Source organism: Musa acuminata, chromosome BXJ1-8 (genome assembly GCF_036884655.1).
Source record: "Musa acuminata AAA Group cultivar baxijiao chromosome BXJ1-8, Cavendish_Baxijiao_AAA, whole genome shotgun sequence".
NCBI classification, from domain to species: domain Eukaryota; kingdom Viridiplantae; phylum Streptophyta; class Magnoliopsida; order Zingiberales; family Musaceae; genus Musa; species Musa acuminata.
In genome coordinates this window covers 13,373,705-13,387,545 of record NC_088334.1, presented here as the reverse complement: position 1 = coordinate 13,387,545, position 13,841 = coordinate 13,373,705, and the positions used below count along the sequence as shown (strand labels likewise).

The following is a 13,841-nucleotide window of genomic DNA, read 5'->3' as shown; positions in this document are numbered from 1 at the left end:
CCTCCCTCACACCTCCGTATGACGCTAATAGCTGCACTTTGAGACATCTTTGAAAGAATTCCCGAAGCACACATTCGGAAGAGGGGGGGGGGGGGGTGCGGACAAATGATAAAGAGAATATTCTTGATCAATTATCATTTCATCTAATATGCAATCTCTACATGGTTTCCGAATTGAAAATACGCAATAGAGGTGGTCCCCTATCAGTTTATCTACATGAACAAGTGTCGAAGATAGGTAATTGCATATTGTTTACTCTATATTGTTCACATTGAGAAGAAATCAAGTGGAGATTGGTAGAGATGATTAAGGACTATTATCTTATAGAATATTTCATAGAATATTTTACTAAAAATTTATTTTTAACACAATCGTATGAGGTTATTTTTTTATTACTCACGATCACACATAATTATCTCAAGATCCAGTTGAAAAATCTCTTAATTTTTATACAAATTATATATTAAATAATCTTACTAACGAGGATATCAATCATAATTTTTTTCTTTTAAATCAGGACAAGCATGGATCTAATGGGTTCATAGCATGAGCAGAGTGAATTCGTTCTTAATACTATTGTATTATCTTTCATCCGAGGGACGATTCAAAAGGTCAATCACGGCTCTAGTCAACACACGAAGCCGCTCGAGCACGACTCATCTCACACGCTTGATTCGAGCTCTCATGTGAATCATAATGTCCTGAGATTTCAACTAGTAATTATTTTTTGACCATTGTTGATGATGCAAATTTCATGTACACTCAAATTTCTTGAGCATTACGTGTCACATATATATATATATATATATATATATAATAATAATAAAATTATTTTATTTTTTATACTATAAATACGAATATATTCAGTTAAATCACTTACTTGGCCATTAAGAAATAAAGAATCGAGAGGTTTCGTCGAACTAGACTATCCATCATAAGCGACGAATCTGATGAACTGGAAATGATCCCAGCCGCTCATAGCGGTTCCGTGTCGGTATCGTGCACTCCCTCCGCGTCCGCCCCTTGTCTACTCATGTCCCAAACACCTCCCTCTCCTTTTGTTTTTCCGGAAAGCGCTCTCCTCCGTCCTCTCGATCTCTTACTCGGGCGTTCCCATCTTTTTCCTTTGTTCGTTTGGGTTTGAGGAGGGGATCCGTCGCTTCCGTTCACAGATCCTTCCCGTTTCTCAGAGAAATCTACACTCGGAACCCCGCCGAGGAAGACCCTAGCCGCCGGCTTAGCGCCCCTTCAAGGTCTCCGCCATGAATCCGGAGTAGTAAGTTCCCTTTCTTGGTGCTAATTTTTACGTTGATCTTGATAATCGGATTCCTTCGGTTTGGATCGCAATCTTGTTCTCCTATCCTTCATGGAACCGGCACCTAGGGTTTGTGGGTTGATTTTGCGTGGTCCGGTTTCGTGGTTCCTGTTGGATCATTGATTTCTTGGTTGTCTAGTAAGGATTGCGTGATTATGGTTCTTGATCACGGGTCTGGACTTCAAGATCGCCGATGTTCACCGGTGGTATTTGCCAGATCTTTTGCTGTGGTTTGAGATCTTGCTGTTGTGATGGATCTAGATCGTAGTCTAGGGATCCATCCTCGCGTTCTTGACTACGTTTTCTTAGGTTGTATGTAGATTGGTTGCCCATTTGATGATTGTTGCAAGGTAGATCTATGTGAAATGGCTATTTCATGGTAGGCATAACTTAAGGTTATGGGGTTTTCTGGTCCCTTGGATTATACGAAACCTTTGTGTAATATGAACATCAAATTTCATGACAGCAAGAGGAAGTTATCTATATTCCGATAGTAGCTTATTCTTAATGGTTGCCTGTGCTGATTCCCTCCTTAAAGAAGTTCATATTCACAAATACGAGTATCCCTCGGGGTATCATGCACCTGAAATGCATTTCTAACTGTAAATTCTCGTTACTGTTTGCATGTGCGGATTCCATCCATTTGGTTGAAATGGTTCTTTAAATATGATCTGTTGAAGGACCATATAAGAATTATTAAAATAATTTGACAGTTACAAGATGTTACGGATAAACACATCCACCCCCGTGGTTTGATTTGAAGCGTTGGTCTTTTAGGAATGATATGCTGACGGTGGATGGTCACAAAAACTATATAAGAAATATCAAGTAATTTGGACAGTTACATGGTGTTAAATCAAGACACGTTTGTCATAGAATTGTTAGTGGGAACTGGGGGCCTGTTGGTATGGATGGTCACAAAAAACATATAAGAAATATCTAGTAATTTGGACTCCAGTTAAAGCATTTATTGATTCTGTACAAAAGAATAAGTTCTCCCTTGCAAAATCAACTACAGTAGTGCTGATGTAACTTTCCAAGTATGAATCATCCTACATGGAAATGAAAATAGGTGTTACACTAATGAAACCTGCAATAATGAAAGAACCTTTTACAATCAGGATTTGGTGGCTTCGTGTACGTAGCTCTTCAATATAAATACGTAACGACCTACTTTCACGTTACATGGTTGAGTTTCAAGCAAGCATTAAAATGTATATGCTGTGTTTGATGCAAAAGCAACCAAAAGTCAACTATTGTTTAGCAGGTACTTACAAAATTAAATATTCATTCAGCAGTTGTTGAGGTAGCAATGAAAAGATTATAGCTTTGTAATTGAGAAATGGTAGTGTCATGGCATATTATCAAGAAATTTGCATGAAATGGGAGGATAAATTTATAATGTTTCTATCAAATCTAACATCAATCAGATGGTTATAATATTCAAGCTCGATGGATTTCTCCTATGAAATCAAAATCTTACATACAATGATTTCTTGGTTCTTTATTGTTGATTGAAGGAAAAAGAACTAAAGGGGGTTAGGATCTTAGTTCACATTGATTCTAGAAGAGCATTAAAATTGGACGTTGATATGTTATTTCATTAGCATCTAAATGGAAATAATTTTCATAACTGGATTCATGACTAACAAGTAACAAGGAACTGGTTGCCAACCTAATCTCTATCAACATTTGTTGACCCTTATCGTAAATTTTTAGAGGAGGCATGATGTTCCAACACCTGAATCTCCAATAAACAAAAGTTTGAATAAATAATCATTGCATAATCCATGTAATGACATTAGTTTCTTGTCAAAATATAATCGAAAAGCTAGAAAAACTATATTTGAGCTTGTAGATGATCTAAGCCCAATAAATATAATTTATCTAGTTTGTAAAAATCAATTTGTAATTAACTCGTCAAAACACATCATCATTGAAACACTAAGAGTTGTAACGTCCTGTACATAGCAAATGATGGAACTGAATATGTGCAGCACGCATAGGTACCCAACAAAAATTACTTGTTTCATTTATTTAATTATTTTCTTCATGCCTATCGATTAAGAAACCAATAGACACCCTCCCATGATTTGTTTTAGTAGCGTCTTCTTTATTTTGTGAGGATGTTGTGTTTAGGTTAGTTAATTTTTCAATTAGGAAAAAATTTATTTAAAAAAATAAAAATATGAAGAAACTACTTAGATATTTCGTAGTCTCAGACTAGAGAAATTAGAGAAGCACCAAATTTTGTGAACATCAACAAAATACAACTTTGTGTATCAACCAAGGTATGCAGTTTCGAATAATATCGTCCGTATTGGGCGGTACGTACCGATCTGTCAGTTGACCGGTACACGGATCGCCCGTTATCGGATGATATCTATATATATATATATATATATATATATATATATATATATTTTTTTTTTTTTTAAAGGCGACGTCGCGTGGCCTTTTTCGACGACGTCTCCTTTTTCGGCGATGTCACCTTATATATATATCGAGCGGTATACTATATTGTATCGTACCGAGCGAATGTTGAAACGTTGGTGCGGTATGATATTTCAAACCTTGGTCTCAACAATTGTTGATTTTTATGCTAAGGGTAGAAAGAACAAAATGGTGCCTTAAAAACAACATAAAACATGCCGTATAACTGAAAAACCAAGTTGAAACAATACCTAACAATAGTAAACTCATATATATATATATAAAGTTCAACAAAACTCTCTAGACACTTTGTTTCTTAATGGCAAAGCAAGTGGTCTATTTTTGTACTTTTCCTCGTAAATGTCATGCTAAGCAGAATATATGTTTATATTTATGGTATATAAAAATAAAAATAACAAGCTAATTTGATTATTGTACTTTTATAAAAATGATTTGGTAATTGTATATATGTATATATATGATTCCTAAATTATTTTTATAAAAGTAAAATCATAAAATTATTAAAACATTTTTGTAAAAGTAAAATTTCTATAAAACTAAAATAAAGTAAAATTATATATCTAACATGAAATAACAAAAAATTATATATATATATATATATATAATTAGTGTATTGTTCACCTTATTGGTCCAAATTAGTGTATCAATCGATTGGCAGTATGGTATATACAGTATGGTATATACCGCTCTATATCGACGTATCGTGTGTTGGTATGGCGTGGCAAATCAACGACACAAAAGAATGGTCGAAAATAGTTTTAAATTTTTTAATAAATAGAAAAAAGTTAGATTAGGCTTTTTAAGTTGGAAATAAATATAAATTTAGGATAATTTTAGTAAAAATAATCTAAATTAGGAAAAAATAGTGGCACATATATTTCTTGGGCTTTAAGGAGTAGTTTTATGGTACGTTTTGAATTGTATTTTTTCATTGATTTTGAATTATCTATTAAAAATGATTTGAATCATTAAATTATTTGTTAAATAACTTAAACTTTAAGATTCAAATGAATCTAGTAATCGATCGATGGATATGATTGGTTCTATCTCTAAAAAGAATGATGAGATTCCATGGGCAATGGATCTGGGTCCTCAATCTTATATATTTATATATCAATTTGATATGATTGTCGGATCTAATCATGAAATTGATCTCACGATATAGTATAATGATACACCATGTTCCATTGGTACATCAATGTAGTGATAGTCGTAGTCTGATCATTGTGAATCATATGTATCTGAGGGGGCTCCTGAGATAGGTATGATTGTGGTATGTATTAGTGCAGAGCATGGAGAATGTCGGAACTTTTACTTTTTTCATTGATCTGTTGTTCTGTATCATAAGATCGATCATCGTATAGTTGCTCAAAGAAGAATGACCAATTATTACGTTGAGCTCCATGATCTGAATTTTGGCTATGTATAAAATACTATTACTCTGTCTATGCACCACCCTCAAACTGTGTATAAGGGACCATCGACTCCCTTGCATCGTTGTTGTCGTCAGTTGAAGCATTGTTGTCCATGTCGCTGCGATGTCTTCGGACCAAGCGGGTTATTGAATGTGATTCAGAGATTGTCTACGTTCCTTTGATTAAAGAGTTCTTCATCTGACTTAAGTGTTAATCCTTTCTAATTAGCCTCTTAAGTTTGATCCAATCCATAAATCATAGCTTTGTGGAGTTCAAGAGAGTGCAAATGAAAAAATGAGAGAAATATGTGTGAGAAAGTGATTGAGAGAGTAGATGAGTTAGGGAGAGTGAAAGAGGAGAGAATGAGGGGGATGGAGTTTAAAAATCCTTAGATCTGGTTTAAATGATCAAATGGATCGTTTGAATTCAATAAAACCTAGCTATTGATCGGTATCGATCGAAATCTAGATTTTGATCATTCTTATTGATATAGACCTTGTATTGGGCGATACAGAACCCCTTGTTATAGATTGATTGGTACAGGGCGATCCGTGTGTTGATCTCTTGTCGAACCAGTATGTATCACCCATGCTACCCAATACAGTTAGACATGGCGAACTCTGATTTGGTATATATATATATGGTTATATAAAAATAAAAATAACAAGATAATTTTATTAATTTATTTTTATAGAAATGTTTTAGTAATTATATATATACAAAAATATTTTAATAAAAGTAAAATCTTGTTATTTTTATTTTTATATACCATAAATATTAGGATATATTCAAATTGCATGATATTTATGGGCATAATTATAGAAGTAGATCACTTTCTTGGCCATTAGGAAACAAAGAGTCGAGAGGGTTTCGTCAAACTCGCTTGATCTATCCATCACGATTGAATCTAATGAACTAGAAATTATCTCAGTCATTCATTGTGATTCTATGTTGGTGTCGCGCATTGCCTTTGCGTTCACCCCTTATTTATTGACGTCTCTCTCCCACTCTCTCCATTCTCTCGCTCTCTTCCTCTGGCATATTGATATTTTTCCTTTGTTCTTTTGGGTTTCGAAAACCCTCAAAGAGGAGGGGATCCATCGCATTTGATCACATATCGTTCTCATTTCTCCAAGAAATCTACACTCGGAACCTCGTCAGGGATGACCACAGTCATTGGCATAGCGTCCCCTTCAAGGTCTCCACCATGAATCCGAATTAGTAAGTTCCCTTTCTTGGTGCTAATCTTTACGTTGATCTTGATAATCGGATTCTTTCATTTCGGATTGTAATCTTGATCTTTGATTTTTCATGGAACCAGCACCTAGGGTTTGTGGGTTGATTTTGCATGGTTTGGTTTCATGGTTCTTTTTGGATCATGGATTTCTTGGTTGTCTAGTAAGGATTGCGTGATTATGGTTCTTGATCATGGGTCTGGACTTCAAGGTCACTGATGGTCACCGGTGGTATTTGTCAGATCTGTTGCTGTGGTTTGAGATCTTGCTGTTGATCTGGATCTAGATCGTAGTCTAGGGATCCATCCTTGGATTCCTGATTATGTTTTCTTAGGTTATATGTAGATTGGTTCTCCATTTGATGGTTGTTGCAAGGTAGATCTATGTGAAATGGCTATTTTACGGTAGGCAGAATGTAATGTTATGGGGTTTTTTGGTCCCTTGGATTATACGAAAACTAATATGAACATCAAATTTCATGACAGCAAGAGAAGTCATCTATATTTCGATAGTAGCTCCTTGTTAATGGCTGCGGATTCCCTCAAAGAAGTTCATATCACAAATACAAGTATCTCTCGGTGTATCGTGCACCTGAAATGCATATTCTAACTGTAAATTGTCATTACTGGTTGCATGTGCTGATTCCATCCATTTGGTTGAAATGGTTCTTTAAATATGATCTGTTGAAGGACCATATAAGAAGTATTAAAATAATTTGACAGTTACATGATGTTACGGATAAACACACCATTTAATCATGGAACTGTTACTTGTTGCCTTTTTTGGCTCCACCCCTGTGGTTTGATTTGAAGAGTTGGTCTTTTAGGAATGATATGTTGATGGTAGATGATCACAAAAACCATATAAGAAATGTCAAGTAATTTGGACAGTTACATGATGTTAAATTGAGACATGTTTATCATAGAATTGTTACTGGGAACTGTGTGCTTGTTGGTAAACGAAATCGTTGTAAACATGATATGTTTATTGTCGATTGTCAGAAGCCATATAAGAAGTATTAATTGATATAATGGTTAAATGATGTTAAACATAGAACTGTTACTGGTTGTATATGCTGATTCCAACCCCTTGGTTGGTAATTAAAATGGAAACATGATATGTTGAAGATAGATGGTCAGAGACCATGAAAGAATTACATGATAACAGTTACATGATTTTATACGTGGACGGACATAGACCATATAAGAATGCTGAAATTTCTTGATAGTGATGTTGAACATAGAAAATTTATTTAGTTATGCTATAGATAATTCGAGATTGGTCCTTTTTTCAACATAAATATTGGAAGTTGCCAATGGTTACTTGTATCTGATGTCTGATATAGTTGCTTATGATTGTATATTTGTATGACATGTAATCAACATCATGAGATACTTCCTCATTTTTGTTTCCTGTTTCTATGAGCTTACTGTTGTTAGGTGTTGTTTCAACTTGGTTTTTCAGTCATACGCCTTGCTTTTATGTTGTTTAAGGGATCATTTTGTTCTCTGGCATTCTCTATTTAGATAATGATTGATGCATAAAGCTATATTTTGTTGATGTTCACAAATAATGGTGCTTCTCAAATTTCTCTGGTCTGACACTGAGAAATATCTAATTAGTTTTTTCATATATATATTTTTTTAATTAAGTGTTTTCTAGTTGAAAAATCAATTAACTTAAACACGACATTCTCACAAAATAAAGAAAGTGCTACGAAAATCATGGGAGGGTATTCATTGGTTTCTTATTGATGGGCGTGAAGAAACTAATCAAACAAGTGAAGTAAGCAGTTTTTGTTGGGTACCCATGTGTGCTGCACATATTCAATTTCATCATTTGCTCTGTACAGGATGATACAACTCTTGGTGTTTCAATGATGATGTGTTTTGTCACGTTAATTGCAGATCGATTTTTACAGACTAGATAAATTATATTTATTGGGCTTCAATCATCTGGAAGCACAAATGTGGCTTTTTTGGCTTTTCGGTTATCTTTTGGCGAGGAACTAATATCATTACATGTTTTATGCAGTGACTATTTATTCAAACTTTTGCTTATTGGAGATTCGGGTGTTGGAAAATCATGCCTCCTCCTAAGATTTGCGGTAAGGGTCAATAAATGTTGATAGAGATTAGGTTGGCAACCAGTGCCTTGTTGGTCAAGAATGCAGTTACAAGAATTATTTCCATATAGATGCTAATGAAACAGCATATTCAATGACCAATTTTAATGCTCCTCTGGAACCAATGTGACCTAAGATCCTAACCCCTTTTTAGTTCTTTTACCTTTTATCAATAATCAGGAACCAAGGAATCACTAGTTGTATGTGGGATTATGGTTTTGTAGGAGAGAATCATTGAGCTTGAATATTATAGGCATCTGATTCATGTTAGATTGGATAGAAACATTGTAGATTTATCCTCCCATTTCATACAAATTTCTTGATAATATGCGACGACAGTGCCATTTCCCAATTATCTTTTCATTGTTACCTCAACGACTGTTGGCTGTTTATTTAATTTTGCAAGTAGCTGCTAAACAATAGTTAACTTTTGGTTGCTTTTGCATCAAACACAGCATATACATCTTAATGCTTGCTCGAAACTCAGCCATGTAATGTGGAAGTAGGTGGTTATGTTGAAGAGCTATGTACACAAATCCACCAAATCCTGATTATTAAAGGTTCTTTCATTATTGCAGGTTTCATTAGTGTAACACTTTTTTTCCTTGTAGGATGATTCGTACTTGGAAAGTTACATCAGCACTATTGGAGTTGATTTTGTAAGGGAGAGCTTATTCTTTTGAACCGAATCAATAAATGCTTTAACTGGAGCATCTGAACAATGCCATATATTTTTCCTTGCAGAAAATACGCACAGTTGACCATGATGGCAAGACCATTAAGCTTCAAATAGTGAGTTCCTTTACCATGTTGCTTTTTTTGTGCATAGCTGTTACTATGAGATTGTGTATCCAATATGCTATGCCACTTGAACCCAAACATATCATGTGTGACTCATGTCTTTGCTCCACCAACCTGAAGTCTGTCATTAATGGCAAGATGTTTTAGTTGATGTAATTTGTGGAGGTCTGCAATACCAATTCCCAGTTGTTATGTCGTGACAACTTGTAGCAGTGGACTTTCACTTTGATTTGGGTTCTGATGACCATCAACACAGTTCTATATCAATTCCGTAATTATTGATTATTTATTGTGGAGTAGTAACTTCCTTTTCTTCTGATATGAGATATTTGTTGTCACTGCAGTGGGATACCATAATTATTGATTATTTATTGTGGAGTAGTAACTTCCTTTTCTTCTGATATGAGATATTTTGTTGTCATTGCAGTGGGATACTGCAGGGCAAGAACGTTTTAGAACAATTACAAGCAGCTATTACCGTGGTGCTCATGGTATCATCGTAAGTCCAATCATCAAATCTATTTTTGTTTGTTGCGTGTCAAACTATTATGTCAACTAGTCATTCATTCCCTCGACTTGCAGGTGGTCTATGATGTGACAGATCAGGAGAGCTTCAATAATGTAAAGCAGTGGTTGAATGAGATTGATCGATATGCGAGTGACAACGTGAATAAGCTTCTAGTTGGGAACAAGTGTGATCTGACTGCCAATAGAGTTGTATCATTTGAGACAGCTAAGGTAATTGAGGTTATGGCTAGTTTACTGTCATTTTTCTAATAGTCACGCCACATGTGAGGTTATGGCTTGTTTGATGGGGAATATGAACTTACAGATTCCATCTCTGACTAATTACTACGTACTTTGCAGGCCTTTGCTGATGAGATTGGCATACCATTCTTGGAAACCAGTGCAAAAAATGCTACTAACGTGCAGCAGGCATTCATGGCCATGACTGCTGCCATCAAGAACAGGTATGTCGACTCTCTTTTATTCAGGCATTGCCTTTTGTTTTCTTTTTGCATATATACGGACACAGAATTGTCTCTCATGCAGGATGGCCAGCCAGCCGGCCATGAACAGTGCCAGACCTTCCACAGTGCAAATCCGTGGACAACCTGTTGACCAAAAGAGCTCCTGCTGTTCTTCTTGAGTGTTCAGCTAATGGCATTGTATTAAACTAGCTGATATCCAGATTGATGCTGTGTTGTGTCATTTCAAACGCTTCAATACGTGTTCCATTCTTTCCTAGTTCTAATCCTGTACAAATTGGACATTTGGTAATGCTATGTGATATGTGCCAGCTCTACAACAAAAAAAGAAAAATACGAGGTTCCTTCTAGATGGACGATACGATGATGTTGCAGTGACCCCAGGATTTTGTACAGGATGGCCTCGGACATCTGTATTAGCAACTTGTTAAAGTCGCATTCACATACTACCATCATTTATCAAAATATTAAGAATATTATTTTAAAAAGGAATAATATAAATATAAAAAAAAAACCCAATTTTCAAATTGTCACTTAAATCAGACTGTTACATCATACTAAATCCCAATTTTTAATAACACAAAACTGCTTTGTTAAATTGTTACTTAAATCAGAACCCTACGTTTAAATAAATCAAATATACCTCATTTGAGTAAGACAATTAAGATTACACAAATTTACTATAAGAAATTTATTCTTCTAACAATATAAAGGTGTTGTGTTCTATCATATTACAGATTTGCTATGGTTCTCACAGTTCATCAATGTTATAATATTTGCTATCATTTGTTCTCGTAACAATATAAAAGGTGTTGTAACAATCAAATTTAACAAAATTTGACCTACTAAAAAAATTTAATTAAAAATCATAAACTCTCTTCGCCTAAATGCGTGTGTTGTTTTGCCTCTTGCTACCGCTTGTCACCACCCACTGCATACCAAACGTGAGCCCTCTTCACTCGAATGTGAGCCCTTTTTCACCTCATTCTACAGCCAACTGCCCATTGCTTGTCGTGCGCTATCGACAAGTATGCTTCCTCCATCACATTCGTGTCCTCCACACTGCTTCATCTTCTTCCTCTTTGAGTCACCTGCACTTCCAAAATCATTTTTCTGAGATTATTTGAGTAAAAAATATATTAAACTAAAATATAATATATAAATATAAAAAAAGAGATATATTTTAAAAATTAATATTTTTATTTTATTAAAACAATATTCGTATCGCATAAATATATGGTAAATATTTTTTTTATGTATATGATATGTTCGACCATAATATTTCTTTAGCACCATGTAGAAGAAGTGTGGGATTATGCAAAGATAAATTAAAAAATATTTTAAACGAGGATTAATTTCAAATCCCATGACAGAACAAAGGAAGCATCCTTATTTCCTTCGAAGGTTATTGCGGATAATCCTTATCCCATCTATTTCGTCTGATACATATATCCCAATGTATCATTCATAATCAATGTTGATTGAATTCCACTCCTGTATCTTATATACTATGTCCAATATCATGGTCAACTAAACGTTTTTTATTCTTTTATTTATTCCTTCTGATATAACTTTTATATGCCTTTCTATGCTTCTTCTCACCCACTAATTCCAATTGACTGACCTCATCCAACCCATGCATCTATAAATATCCTTTGATGAGTCCAAACCAACATAAGCAATAGTCCCTAAGAAGCAACACATTAATGACAGAAAAAAATGCACAAAGCAGTCCGAAAAATAGAATATCCTCCCCTGGGATACATAATTACTAAATAATTAAATTCATTAGAACATTTCGATTGTCTCACATTCTTGTAAACACAACCTTTATTTTAGTGTAGCCATAATCTAACAGTAAAAATCATTCAGAAATCCAAAAGATGCAATACTCCAAATTGTCTATCAGGAACAATGAAAATCCAATAGTTGACACTTTAAACAACTAACAAGAGGATATCAACCTAAATGCTGCATGCATATGACATGGGCATAAATAACACAAGAAGCAGGACATAGAGGACTATAATGAAGCAGAGCAAGGCACAGATAAACAATAAAATGTGATGTCGATGTCAAGAGCATGAAATTGCCTCACTAGTCTCCGATCCATCCAGTGCATCATTCCAACAGCATCTCCTGCAGCTCTAAACTCCTCCAGATTCGAGCATCAGATGGTCTTAAAGTACATAAATCGTGAGCTAGTTGGAAGCATACTTGAAATAGACAAATTAAATATACATATAAAACTTACTTGCTTTGGCTAGGAGTCTCCCAGTTACCACGGACACAACCATTGCGCTCAGTCACATCTTACAGATCAGGGCAAATCTCAATCCAAAGGGAGCAACAAATCCATCTCGAATTCATAATCTTAGATTATTTACCTACGTCCATTTCAACTGCGATGATTAAACCGTCTCCTGGAAGGCGAGTCACTCTGACCCACCTCTTCAACGCCATGCCATAACCAGCCCGAAGACTTCTTCCGGGTCGACGACGACGGTGATCATTGGGGGTCCATCACGACATCCACGTCCTCTTTCGGTCAGCCATCCCATCTCTTCATGCTGCCCCAAATCGATTTTCAAGCATAGCCGTATCAGCGAAACCAAAGTAAGCGCACCGCATGTGGCCAGATCTATGGTCGCTGTCTTGGCCTCTTGTGATGTTGCCGCGTCCTCGCCCATCTCCAGCCATCACCCTTCACTGACCAATCGATCATTCCAAGAACCATATACAAGAGGCACTCGGATCAACCACGATCCGGCTGCAAAGAGAGAGAGAAAAGAAACCAATGTAGGTTTAGAATCTCCAACGTGCTTCGGCCGGGCAAGCGGGTGTCAGCGCCGGCAAAGCGCTGTCCAATTTCTTCTGATGGGCGGCGAGGAGGGAGACAGGACGTTCACCATCATTGTCGTGAAGGGATGGAAGGGTTTGAAGCTGGCCGTTTCGAATCGAACGACGAAAGGATCGGAAGAGAGCAGATCCCTAATTCTTGGGAGAGGTTTCAGGACCCGGTAACAAGAACTATGTCAACAACTACGTCGATCCCACAAATAGCTGGAAGGAAGGATGAAATTAACATCTCGAACCTGCTTCGGCTGTGGAAGGAGGCTTCGAGTCGAACTTGGCCGGAAGAACGGCAGCGGACATGGTAGCCGCGAGGGCCTTCTTGAAACGAGCGGCCGGCGCCTGGTTTCTTCGAGTCGAATTTGTCACCGTCGTGGTGGAGATAGACGCTCACCATTACGAATCGATCCAAGAAAGGATCGGAAGCGAAGAACAACCCTAGTTCTTGAGCGGGGAGAGAGGGATTAGAGCGGGCGGGAGACGTAGCGAAATGGCGGTCGCGAAAGGATTATCATTTGGCCTATTTAAAGCGCGACACGAAGCGTAGCGTAGGTCACTCAAAACACGTGGCATCCACGTTTAGCCAATTTATAGCGGACACGAAACCTCTTACACCGAATTTGTTAAAGCACGTGGGATCTGTGTGGGTAGCAT

General features: G+C 36.2%; 1 protein-coding gene and 1 long non-coding RNA gene across 3 annotated transcripts; one reads left to right on the top strand and one right to left on the bottom strand.

The window, feature by feature from the left end:
- The first annotated feature begins 1,034 nt into the window (after window positions 1–1,034).
- LOC135583720 (GTP-binding protein YPTM2-like) lies at window positions 1,035–10,684 on the top strand. Its single transcript, XM_065079179.1, has 8 exons — window positions 1,035–1,276; window positions 8,454–8,526; window positions 9,156–9,203; window positions 9,289–9,336; window positions 9,773–9,844; window positions 9,928–10,083; window positions 10,213–10,316; window positions 10,399–10,684. The coding sequence occupies exons 1-8, from the start codon at window positions 1,263–1,265 to the stop codon at window positions 10,493–10,495; spliced, it is 612 nt and encodes a 203-aa protein (XP_064935251.1). The 5' UTR covers window positions 1,035–1,262; the 3' UTR covers window positions 10,496–10,684.
- A 407-nt stretch (window positions 10,685–11,091) lies between these two features.
- On the bottom strand, window positions 11,092–13,698 carry LOC108953537 (uncharacterized). Of its 2 annotated transcripts, none has more exons than XR_010475923.1 (4): window positions 13,430–13,698; window positions 12,589–13,331; window positions 12,428–12,513; window positions 11,092–11,425 (listed from the first exon to the last, which is right to left on the bottom strand). It is a non-coding gene; the product is annotated as an uncharacterized LOC108953537 (long non-coding RNA). The 2 variants fall into 2 exon arrangements; XR_001979323.2 differs by having other exon boundaries at window positions 12,589–13,325.
- Between the last annotated feature and the right edge of the window lie 143 nt (window positions 13,699–13,841).

Bases quoted from the DNA above. Each gene is read 5' to 3' on its own strand.
- LOC135583720 (XM_065079179.1), top strand. The intron at 9,337-9,772 runs GTGAGTTCCTTT...TTGTCATTGCAG, and splicing joins AGACCATTAAGCTTCAAATA to TGGGATACTGCAGGGCAAGA. The intron at 10,084-10,212 runs GTAATTGAGGTT...CGTACTTTGCAG, and splicing joins TATCATTTGAGACAGCTAAG to GCCTTTGCTGATGAGATTGG.